The 13047-nt window shown below is 33.9% G+C and overlaps 1 protein-coding gene across 2 annotated transcripts in view; it reads right to left on the reverse strand.

Moving 5' to 3' along the window:
- The window catches only part of CDC14A_1 (Dual specificity protein phosphatase cdc14a), a 65926-nt gene that overhangs the window by 50698 nt on the left and 2181 nt on the right, over positions 1 to 13047 (reverse strand). For both annotated transcript variants that reach the window (XM_051210532.1, XM_051210533.1), the window contains exons 2-5: positions 9004 to 9094; positions 8854 to 8929; positions 8711 to 8803; positions 8577 to 8656 (exon numbers count right to left, since the gene is read on the reverse strand). In XM_051210532.1, the coding sequence (XP_051070532.1) occupies positions 8577 to 8656; positions 8711 to 8803; positions 8854 to 8929; positions 9004 to 9094 (340 nt within the window). The remainder of the gene's footprint in view (positions 1 to 8576; positions 8657 to 8710; positions 8804 to 8853; positions 8930 to 9003; positions 9095 to 13047) is intronic.

Consider the following 13047-nt stretch of genomic DNA (forward strand, 5'->3'; position numbering starts at 1 on the left):
AAAAAAAAGACGCGCCTCTCTGATATTTTCTTGTTCTGTATAAAGCGAATGATTTCAGCAGTATTAAAAAAAAACTAACCTCAAAAAACCATTTGAAGTAACTAATAGTAATCGATTTACCGAGTCTTATTATTTCCCTCATAAACATCAAACCAATTTATACACATACGTAATCAATCAATAAGATTTCATTAGACTACTTATTTTCTAAACTAGTTTACAATCAAATCTTATATTATCCAAATAATTTGAGACCTTTGTAGTGTTCTTTTCAGTATCATGTAACACACATATACGTATTAATTTTCCTCCTATTATTTTTTCAGAATCAATATATGATGAACTTGAGTATATAAAAAGCTTGATAATTAATATAAGGTAAATATTGATGAATTATTGATCCACAGAGTTTTTAAATTTGAAAACAGAAGCTGGAAATATGGTAACTTCAATTGACGCGGTATGATTGATTACTAAACAAAATTCCTTTCATTAAATTTAATTCATTTATTGCTTGCTAATCTATCAAATAATCCATTTAAATTGAGCTGATATCTAAACTTATGTAGTTCAACTAGTATCATTAACAATAGAATAGTATTAGCTAGAATTCTAAAGTTAAAAATATACAATTTTCCAGCAAATAAAGAAAAAAAAGTGAATTGTTGTAAAATATGACAAATTAGATTGATTATTGTTGCTATTTAGGAGAAAGTACAAATTTAGACTATTCAACTACAACATGTAAATAGATAAATGGCTGAAACAGCACAGCAAATCTATAAATGGTACGTGTTCAAATAAAGATCAATTAACAAACTATCTTCTTGCTGGGGAATCTGATACCAATAAAACTGATATTGTCAAAAATAATTAAGAGTAATGACAATTACAGGTTTTCACCACACATATAATCAATGATCTTTAGAAAATGCATATTTATCACGTAAAATCCGTGATATGAGTTTGTAAAATTAAGAACATGTGATGTTGTGAAATTACATGAGAATATGAATACAAACATGAAATCATGCTTATATTATGGAGAAAAATTTCATCGACTATTATGATAGAGGTGATCACAATCAGTTGCTAATGGAGGTAAGAATATCAATTTGACTGCTGTACTAAGTTACATTATTCAACAGTTATAAGTAATCATTATTACAACTTATTGTTTATAGCATAAAAACAATTTTTTCAGCGGGTCATCAAAAAATGTCCCAAGTAAAAAGAAATGACTATCATGAAAGTAAATCCGATTGGGAGATTATGTACTAGTAATAGTAATAAGAAAAAGCATATTACAGGTTATAATTTAAAATAAGAAGATAATGTTGACAGAGAGTGATGATGATTAGAATCTTATAAAAATTATTAACTATCTCAAGATTGCAGATTTATCTTCTTGACAACTATCGAATAACAAGAAATCTATGTCTAGAACATACTTTCTACTACCTGGCAACATTCAACATAGCTAAAGCATATTTCATTTGTTTCAAAAAACGATATTGTTAAAAAATGAAAGGACCCGCTGGTCACCTGTGTGCTTTTATCATTCAGTTCCAATAAAAGCCTAATTATATTTGAGACGAAAGTTGCTGAAAGTAAACCGCTTTAAGACTTTTAAAATCAATGTCTCTGAAATACCGAGATGAAAAGTCAAAATTAAACTGATTTATTTTGATTGAGATCATGAACCGATTGATGTTAGACCACCTTTGGAAACCTGGAAGCACTGGACGAAACGGCTGTCCAGTGCTTTCAGGTTTCCAAAGGTGGTCTAACATCAATCGGTTCATGATCTCAATCAAAAACTTAATAATCTCCACAACCCCTATACTTGTAAATTGATTCACTCATTATGATTTTTGTTAAACATTACTTCCGCTTTAATTCAATGTGATGAGTACTCAGCATAGTATTTGTTTCATTTCCCCCTATGACATTTTATTCTGTATCACATACGATGTTCTTGTATTAAGTTAACATAAACTATATTCAGCATATGATTTGTTATAACTAAGTATTTTTCATATATGTTATTTCAACCTAATTATTAATCAAAAACGGGTGTATGAATCAATATATAAATGAGTGTTATTCGATTAGACTTGTCGTGGTTGTTCGTGCTTCTGGCTGCTTGTGGAATATATTTCCCTCTTCGAACTTAGACTTCTCTCTCAACTTAGCTGGGCTGGAACGTGTCGGATTAGTTAGCTTATCTGTCATTGTGTCACAGTCTTCGTTCTGTTCTCAGATTAGTTGAACTCGTAATCTCTTCAAACATAGTATTTTCGGAAGTCTCATCAGTATTCGTTAATAAACCATTGCAATAACTTCATCATATAAGTGAATCGGGCATTCAATTTCACTATAAACTCTCAGTACAGACCAGTCACCTTTAAGGCATTTGTTAAAAGATAGTTAACAAAAAGCTCCATTTAGCCGAAAATTGTACCAGGTCATAATATTCATTTCATGAAAAAGAACGGCTAAAGGGTGCAAAAACTATGCAACAAAATCCAAGCTATATACATGATGCTCGGGTTTATTTGATTTATTACTATAATTTGAAAGACACACGATTTGTGAGAAAGGAGTATATGAATTGCAAAATCATAGACTTGCATATTACTCTGGTGAAATAAAACATCTGCTGATTCAAACGATGCGTAGTATAGACAGACAATCGACTTTCAGTGAATGGGTTTCAAGTTATAAAATATAAAGTTCTTACTGCGATGTTCATCACAATAATCCTCGTTAGTTACATATTTTTTTTAATAAAAAAGATTGGTTTAGCGAAGAATTCTCTGTTCGGCGAATTTATTTTCAAAACTGTACAATCGCAAATATATATACTTATTTTAAAAATATGGAACGCTTCACGATTTTGCGTGTCATCCTTGCGCAGGGGCCATGCTAATCTTCTCTGTATCGTTCCAATTTTAGTATATGTACAGCCGAGGCGAGTACTCGCTTGCGACTGAACAGCTTTGAAAATGAATTCGCCGAAGAGAACTCTTCGCTGAACCAATCATTCTTATTTAATGTCTTAATGGGTGCATTCCGTTTATATATTTTTTTAAAATCACAACAATAATCTCCAAAGGTAATTGAGTTATTTTGTTTTATTTATATATACATAAGTATTTTCACTGATATAAGCTGCTGCGAATAGTATAACACTACAGTACTTTAAAATTCCAATAGTTTTAAGACGTTCTGCAGTTCAGCAAACTAATTTACTCCATTTTTAACAACCTACTCTCAAAAAATTTATCTTATGTAGATCAGATGACCTTACAGTGATTTGTTTGGCAGATATGGCCGTTATTATATTATCTACCAGTTTAAGTCTAAACTTTGCACATAAAAACAGTATGTTCAGTCATTCAATCACCCACGGTCTTGAACTCCATTTTCATAAACCATCGTTTTTTATTCTATTATTTCTACTCATTCCCAATTATTTCAAAATTATTAATTGGCAATTATTACAACTTTTAATTAACGAATTCAAGATAGCTATCAGCAACAGGATCCAAACCTTACAAGATCTAGTCAGGAGAAACCACTGTCGACGACAATTAGAAATGCATTAAAGTGGCACTAACTTCAACGTGTCAAGACGTTCTGGGCTCCAAGGAACATCATCACGAAGAATGGGCCTCCATCGAAACCGTCGTCAAGATTCAAGAAGGGAAGAACGAGAAGACAGCAATTAACAGCAGCCAAACAAGAACAGAGAAAGTCAAGGCACAAGCTGAATAAACAGAAGCAAACAAGCAAGCGAAGAAGAGCATTAGAACTGACAAGCAGAAACACATCGAAGAACTAGTAATGACAGAGGGAAAAGCTGCAAGAGAAGGAAATATGAAACGTTTATATAAAACAATGAAGAGGCTCACAGAGAAATATTGTAAACCAGAGAGATTATTCAAAGACAAAGAAGGCAAGCCAATCACTGAAATTTAAGAACAGCCGGACAATTGCGTAGAGGACTTTGAAGAACTCTTGAACAGACCAGTCTCACTGAACCCACTGGACATTGAAGCAGCACACACAGACATTCCTATAGATATCACTCCACCAACGATGGATGGCTATTAGACAAATGAAGAGTGGGAAAGCAGCAACCTGACTAAACCAGCTGGAGCACTGAAATCAGATGCACTACTATCGGTACTAGGAAAAGCTCTCAACAGTGTTGTTGAGCCAGATGAAAGGTTCAGTAGACGCCCGACTTCGAGATCAACAGACCGGATTCACTAAGGATCGGTTGTGTACAGACCGAATCGCAACACTACGGATCATCGTTGAACAATCAATTGAATAGAATTCGTCACTATACACCAACTTCGTTGACTTTGAGAAAGTATTTGACAGTGTGGATAGAGGAACCTTCTCTAACACTATGGTGTACCTGAGAAAACCGTCAACATCATGAGAAATTCATACGACGGACTACACTGCAAAGTCGTGCATGGAGGACAGCTGACAGACTCATTCCAAGTGAAAATCGGTGTTAGACAAGGCTGCTCACTCTCTCTCTCTCTCTTTTCCTTTCATCTGGTGGTCGACTGGATTATGAAGACCTCCGCATCTCAGGAAAGCACGGAATACAATGGAGAGCTTGGATGTGGCTACATGATTTGTTCTTTGCAGATGACCTAGCTCTTCTATCCCATACACACCAACAAATGCAGATGAAGACAACTAGTATAGCAGCAGCCTCTGAATCCTTAAACCTTAACATACATAAGGGAAAAACCAAGATCCCCAAATACAACACGGAGAACACCAACCTAGTCACACTTGATGGAGCTCTGGAAGAGGTGAAGACGTTCGTGTTACTGGGCAGTTTCATTGGTAAACAAGGAGGATCTGATACAGAAGTAAATGAGAGGACTGACGAAACAAGAGCAGAATTCCTACAGTTGAAGAACATATGTAACTCGAAACAATTGGCAGCTAACAACAAAGTCAGAATCTTCAATACGAACGTCAAGATAGTTCAACTGTACGGAGCTGAAACTTGGAGAAATACTACAGCCATCATCAACAAAGTACAGGTATTTGTAAACAATTGTCTACGCAAGATACTCAATGTTCGTTGGCCGGATGCCATCAGCAACAGCCACTGTGTGTGTGTGTGTGTGTGTGTGAGAGAGAGAGAGAGAGAGAGCAAACCAGCATTCAGCTAAAGTGGAAATCAGGTAAACACACTTGTAGCGGATAGGTAACACACTGCGGAAATCATCAAACTGCATCACGAGGCAAGCCCTAACTTGGAATACTAAAGGGAAACGAAAAAGCTGAAGACTGGAGAACATGTTGGGCTGCGAACTGGAAGCAGACATCCGAAGGATGAATAGCAACTGGAAATAACTGGAAAGTATTTCCCAGGACAGAGTTAGATAGAGAATGCTGGTATGCAGCCTATGCACCTCTACGAGGGGTAACAGGCGTACATTAGTAAGTACAACTCCTAATTATTCTGTCCTTAATAGCTACCAAGTAGACAATTATTGTCACTTTACAACTTTTCGCCAGCCGATTATTACATAAATTCCTTTTAATATATGATTCTTAATTCTTGACAATACACCACGTCAGGTATTTTAAACATTTAGCACCATTCTATATTACTATAAAATACTGTTTTAGCAAATAAAACTATACTGTGCAGCTTAAGTAAGTGAAATCGTTAAAAAGAAAATTCTACTCGCTGAATTGTCTTCTTTGTTCTTCAATGACACAATGTGTCTCTCTCGTTATTGTTAAAAGTTGTTTTCAGTCAATAAATCATCATACTTTTCTTTCGAAAGTGGGTTAAAAAATATTTCTTAATGTTTAAAAGAGATCACTGTCTATTCTATACGCAACACAGAATCATTTCTAACTGACACAAGAAAAAACGAAATAATACTAACTATTCCATTTAATTTTGTGATGGAAATTGAGGAACAGTGTATCTGTCTGCATCACACAATCACAGAAAGTCAGATATTATTGCAATGGTTCGACATATTATTTTGAACCAGGAAGATGAAATCAGTCAGTCAGTCATAATCACTGCAAAGCCTGGAGCAAATGTTCACCAACATAAGTTGCCACACAGTGTCAGCATAACGACAAAAATGGAGACAGAAATTAAAGGTGGATGTGAAGAAATAATGGAACTAAAGACCTAAAGAAGGATAAAGAGGGGATGTACCTGGACAATTGTAAAGGACTCCAATCCATGCTACCCAATGTCTTCAACCACTACTCGTAATGATTACCACATGGACCTCAACCAGATATTTTGTACTACCAACATGACCAAGACCAATAGTTGGTGACTCCAAAGACTGATGAAAAGTACTTGTTTGGTCTCTGTGGGCTATCTTTCAATTTGCTCGTACACCAACAAACACCTCATGTTGATGTAGGGGTGGTTAGGCATACTTAAAGCATGTTTTAACCACCTCAATCGATAAAGACATACAACCTAACCAACCGATTTCCCAACACTGTGCAATACCGAGTTTAACATCAACATTTAACGATACGCGAGCGATATGTTCGAAGACACCTACTATGAAAACTATATGTCCTACCCATGACTTTTAGTTTCATAGACCATATTTCACAGCTAGAGTTACACCGGGAGGACTACTATATATATATATATATATATATATATATATATATATATATATATATATATATGGATGTGTGCGATGCTAGCACAATAATAATCACCAGGTAATTTTGTACTTTTTTAACAAATGCACTTATTTTTTAGCTGTTCATATGACGGTAACACCAGTTTGAAGTGAAACTAAGTCAATTTTTCATTTTTCAATATTAGCATACCCGGTTGTGATAATTTTTTCTGACTGATCATCTTTCTTTATGACAATCTACAACTTTATATTTGATAAATGACATATATAATACAGTTTTTTCAACAACAAAAAATTCTTATTAATATCATACGTTTTAGTCATGTATCTTATGTGAAATATACGGTAAAATTTTCAAGGAGAAACATTTAACACATTAGCTGCATACCATGTTTCAAAAGTCTAAATGACATCTAATTTAAAGAAATGAGTCTGTAAAAAACTATTTTTTTTTAGAAAAAATTGATCTCAATTCAGAAAGAACTTCCAGTTTATTATCGTTTTTTTCTCGATTTTTAGCATTTATTATTTATCAAAATTACCCTGAGAATTTAAATCAATGCCTGTATTCAGTACTCAAGTGTTTAATCGGTGATCATTTGAATGTAATTGATTAATTAATGTATGAAGATAAAATATACTCGGTTATTGATCTTAAGTCATCAGTTTCTGAACTAAATATTCAACATACAACTAAATAAAATGTCACGCTTAATTCCTAACTAGATATCAATCTGATCATCTTTCTACGTTCAACTGACTTAGTAGTAAGAAAATAAGCATCTTTTTATCAGACAAAAAGCCATAAACAAAACAGTGTAATGTTAAGATTAGTTAACAAGTCTAAGTGTACAAGCCTCGACAACACGAAAGAACTATTTTATAGCCAACGAACTGACCGTATAAAATGTAAGCACTACAAATCATGAATGTTCCCTCTAAGTAATCCTAATGATCACAAATCTCACAAGTGTTTTAGAAGTTTAGTTAAAATTCATTTTAGGTACAGTGCTTATTGTTCTGAATTATTAACTTTCAATCATTAAATGACGAATTCACGTTCAGTCAGTCAGTAACAATGTAGAACTTTGTACGCATGTACATCAGTCCGAGTTGCCATACCACATTAGCACAGTGATACAATTTTCTATTCAAATCCCATAGTGGTAGAGGTAGTAAGAGTATAAGCAGTAATCGAAAACATTAGTGTTTAAATATGATATTCAAGGAGTATAATCTAGTGAAATAAATTTGGAAAGAGGAAAAAAGGACATGAAAAAATCAGGAGATTAGAATTTGGGAGAACACAAAGAGAAGATGCACCTGCGCCATTGCAAACGATTTTGAACCATGTCATTCAAGGTCTGTAACCATCTGTTGCTATCATCTCACGGATCCCAACCGGGTAGTCTACACCTACCAACATGGTTCAGTCTACTTGTCAGTGACTTCATGGATTTGTGCCATATTTTGGTCTGGCCGCCCTTAGCTTTCTCCCAACCTACTTCTACACCATAAAACATTGCACATCGGGCAGTAACAGCACACGAATTCACGTTAATCTTACTGAATTGACCCATCTGTTAAATACCGATAACTTGTAAAACTTCTGTAATTTGGTGTGTCTATGTGTTAATTGATGTTGATAAACTTTACAGCTATGTACACAAGCAAATATAAATGCACATTTCACGACTGGATTCAAAAACTATTTTTAGAAGCATGAATCTACATGGCTACAATGTATTCCACCGTTCTAACTCTAACCTTAAATATCAACCTTAATTCCTATCTCTAACTTCAATTTTCTAACCGCAATACTTAGTCCTAAGTTTGCATATATATATCCGTAGTACCCATCATACTGTGCAAAATCCACCTCTTTTATAAACTTACCGAAAAGGGAGAAATGGTCGATTATCATTTAAAGTTAAATTTTTATACGCTTCTTCTGGTGTGCGTCCCAAATATATGATCTAGTAAGTTATATACAAATATATATATATCTTTTTTCGAATTTCAATGTGTACCTGATAACTTCCAATGAGAAATGCAGCATTCGCTCGTTTACGTGAGTCATGTGATGTAAAGTGTGCAATTTTCTTTTCTTTTAAACTACCAGACTAATATAAAGAAAAGACAAGAATAATGAAAGCTTTTCAATAATTGTTACCTTGAGCTTTTTGTTCAGTTTATTACAGTATTTGTATAGTTGACCAAGACTCAGTGGACCGAAATCTGCATAAAAACTGACAAAAATGGATAATAATAATAATAATAATAAGTGATAATAGTAATATGATTAACTTAAACTACAACATACTTTTCATAGCATAATTCTTCATCAATGGAAAAGAAGTGAATGGAAGAATTACTTCTTGGTGGAGTTTTGCAAGATAGGAAATAAAGACGATCTAAGAGAAACAGAAACATAACAGAAAATAAATTTTTGGAGATGATGTAAACTAAACATCAGATTATTAATTCTAACTGATGATGTGACAACTTAAAGCGATACAAAAACTTTTGCAGGTATCAGAGAGAAAATAGGATACCTTTGAAATATAGGTATTTATATTCATCATAACAATGTCAGAACCTTTATCTGGACGACTTTAAAAAGAAGACCAATCCAAACCATTGGTTCTGTTAAGAAACAAAAAATTTTGCTTGCTCGTATTTCCTTTACGGCTGATTAGAATGGTAAACAAAGAAGCTAAAAGGACATAAAAGCTTTAACATCCTGTAAGTAGAATTATTTGAGGAAATTTTGTTTATTTAGCATATTTTTAATAAAACAAAATGTTTAGTTTGCTGTGAACCCAAACGTTTTCTAAATGTTGAGTTCAATAACTAGCGGTAACCTGATCATCCCCAAGATTTTGGCAAGGACACAGAAGGCTGGACTATCGTTTGTCAACCTAAGTCGCGCATGAAATTTGCGAGATTTTAGCATTATCAAGTTCACTAAGAAAGATGATTTAGTTGCGAAGCGTTTATTGTCTTTTTTCAAAACTTCATCAGATTCTATTTCATACTGATATGAGCTTTAAACTATTCCATGACTCTTGGATCAGTTTGTTCTGGTGACCTTATTTGTGGTTTGCTGACTTCATATGTTTCATTGTCATCAGAAATGTAGAAACAGAGGTATCCGATATATTTCCTATACATAGTAAGCAACTCACTACCTATCATAAAGCTCAGATTGTCTGCCAATCACTCTAAAATATCAACACATATTACAGGAGTAAAGAAAAATAGAACTCTGGTCATTGACTCATCAAAAATGTCGACGCCATTTTAAGAAGTATGTAGAAGGAAAAATAAAGAGATATGACAGCTGGAAATCGAATGACATATAAAAGTAAGAAAACGCGTTCGGAATTCGAAGCATTACAAACGCTTGATTCATTTTGCTTCAGTAAGGAAAATGTATATATATATATATATATATATATATATATATATATATATATATATATATATATATATATATATGTTTTCTATCCTCGACGTTTAGAAACTTTATTGACGTATAAAGATATATAAGGTTGTGTATATTATTGGACCTCATTTGAGGCAAACAAGTTAAGAAAATGATAATAGTTAAATAACACCCTATGTGAACTCTTCAAAGACAGGCATTAGTAGTTAAGATATTCTGTTAATATGACCGAACTGTGTATGACGTTTCTAATTCAACAGACTCTGACTAACGTAGAGGTTCATAATAGCGTTTAATTATTGTGTTAAAAAGTTTAACACAAACAAAATTTTGAAACAAAATGCAATGCTTTTATTGCCACAATCAAACAATCACCATTCACAATGTTAATCAAATTTAAAATTTGATGATTGCATGATTACCTACCATAACGTGAAGCAAAAATCCATTAATAACAGTTTTATGTTCTAAACACGAGACAACCGCAAAGATTACTCGTCTAAACTTAACCGTTTATGAAGTAAATATTATTTAAAAACAATCGAAAGTAAGCTATATTTTTTTAACCGAGCACATAGTTCTATGAGTTGTTAAATGGTACTTAAAAACATAGTAGTGAAAAAGTATACTCCTGTGAGAATATATGTGTTCTGGAGATTGATAAAGAGCGTTCGTTTCCGTAATCTTTAAATTTAAATATTAAACAAATACTAAACGATAACAGTTTATCCCTTACTGGATATAAACGCAAACAAAAGTATTTTAAGTGCACTGAGTTGCATTGTTTTCTCGCACTTAATAACATTAGTTTTATTGTGTTCTTTAAATAAAAGTACTTTACCTAAAGTTTCTTACGTATTCACAGTGGCGTTTACTAGGCCATCAATTCAATGCTTTCGCTAATTACTTTCGTATTTATAACAATTTCCCAAGTGCGCTGGTACGGCCGAAGGTGAGGCGAGTCCGCTCTTCATCTCGAAATGCTCTCACATGGCCATGTGCACACAACAACTGCCAGATAAGTCCTACTCACTGCCTTCTCGCGACGAGGGTGTTGTTTACGAAATTGGGAGGATGAGAAGCGAATGTCCAGAAAATAAACCGAGTTGATGGATAAAGAGGGTTCACCTAGAGGAGTTGGAAAACCCTGATTCCAAACCAATGGTTCACATGGGCTCCAAGATCCCAAGGGAACAAATGGCGTATGAACCAATTATTGGCCATCGACTACCATGTGACTGCATCTCCTGACGTTGCTTCACTGCCCTATGGATCAGACCTTTAGGTCGAAGGCTTGGAGTGTGACCCCCTAAGAAAACCACCTGCTTCGGTCTGGGCACCCTGCAGTATCACAGCTCACGCACAAGTTAAGTGATTTGTGTGGCGCCTATGTATTCGGTGCTCCTTTGCACTAATATTTACGTGTTCAAATAAACAAATAAATAATAACCGGTCCCAATCATTCCCACGACAAGTCTGATGGCTAGCCTAATTCTCTCGTCTGTTGTAATTTACATCACTGACTTTTCTCAAGTTTTCCATCTTACCTACTTGTTAAGCAGTGTGACATATTTTAAATGGGATTCTAAAACACGAACGAAATCAATTTTGATATGTGCATCTATTACAGTAGGACAAGTTAAATCTGCCATAATATTCAATCAAATGAATCCTTAATCTACAATAGTGAGTTGATTGTCTTAAAAATACAGTATTCAGCGGATGGAATCGCCAGTTGTTCCAGCATGATCAAATAGAATCTAGGTGAAAAAAAACTTTAGTATCAACTGTACGACCTCTTGTGATTAAGAATGATCCGAAAAATAGTTATCCGGAAAACACCTATCATCTGGCGATAGTCCATCTAAATGAAACAAATAGACTACATCTGTTGACAATACTAAAATAACACCGAAATTTTGAGCACTCGACAAACGAGTACGCCTAAACGAAACCACTACAAAATTTACTGTTTGGCAAGGAACACTGACAAACCAGAAAATCCGGACGCTTGTCCGTACTAGAACAAGGTATTAATGTATGGTCGATTAGTAAGATTTCCTCTCATGTATTTTAAAAATTTTCAATACATCATAAGTTTCTCATTTCCGATTCTTGAAGAGTACTATATTTACCTATTGGTATATCTAAAGCATTTTGTCTGGTTGTTAAGCATACCTTGAAGTTAAAGACCGAATTTATCCTGCCGTGTTATTCACAAACTATTATTCTATTGACGGGGACGTAATCATTATTGCCTCCCGCTGTCAACTGTGTTATTCGATACTTCTTATATTTACATTATTACATGATTTTCCTTCTCTATTTTGTGCCAAAGACTGACATGTCATTTTATATAGTCCAGTTCTAGCTACATCATTACTTCAAGCGTAATTTGTGAAAAAAGCAATAAATATACAAAATTTAATTAGGTGAATAAAATGTACAGACAAATAGCTTTTAAGCTAACTATAAATAAAGATTACTTGCAACCGGGCCGTATTATTAGCCAGTACAGTTCGTGGCCTGCATCCAAGTATCTTGTGAGTGAGTTAATTAAAATAAAAACAGAATAGAATGCACAAATCAAATCAATAAAACTAGAGCAGCACTAGAGAAAAATATTTTTTGCTTAGCAGATGATCAGTGTTAATTTAATCAACATACGTAACACTAAGTTGACTGTCAATCAATATTCTGAAATAATCACAACATAAGAACACTATGGTTGTCTGAACAACCACTGTACGAGAGCCGCAGATAAAGGTTCAGGGTTAAAACTTTGAAGTAGGGTTTACCTAATTTAAAAGATTTTATAAAACGTCTGAAAGAAATTGTAGACTTTGTCAACTACGACTGTTAAACAACAAATTTATTCGTCACACTACGTATTCAAAGACCTGTCAAAATGGAAGGTTA

Source organism: Schistosoma haematobium, chromosome ZW (genome assembly GCF_000699445.3).
Source record: "Schistosoma haematobium chromosome ZW, whole genome shotgun sequence".
Classification (NCBI taxonomy): domain Eukaryota; kingdom Metazoa; phylum Platyhelminthes; class Trematoda; order Strigeidida; family Schistosomatidae; genus Schistosoma; species Schistosoma haematobium.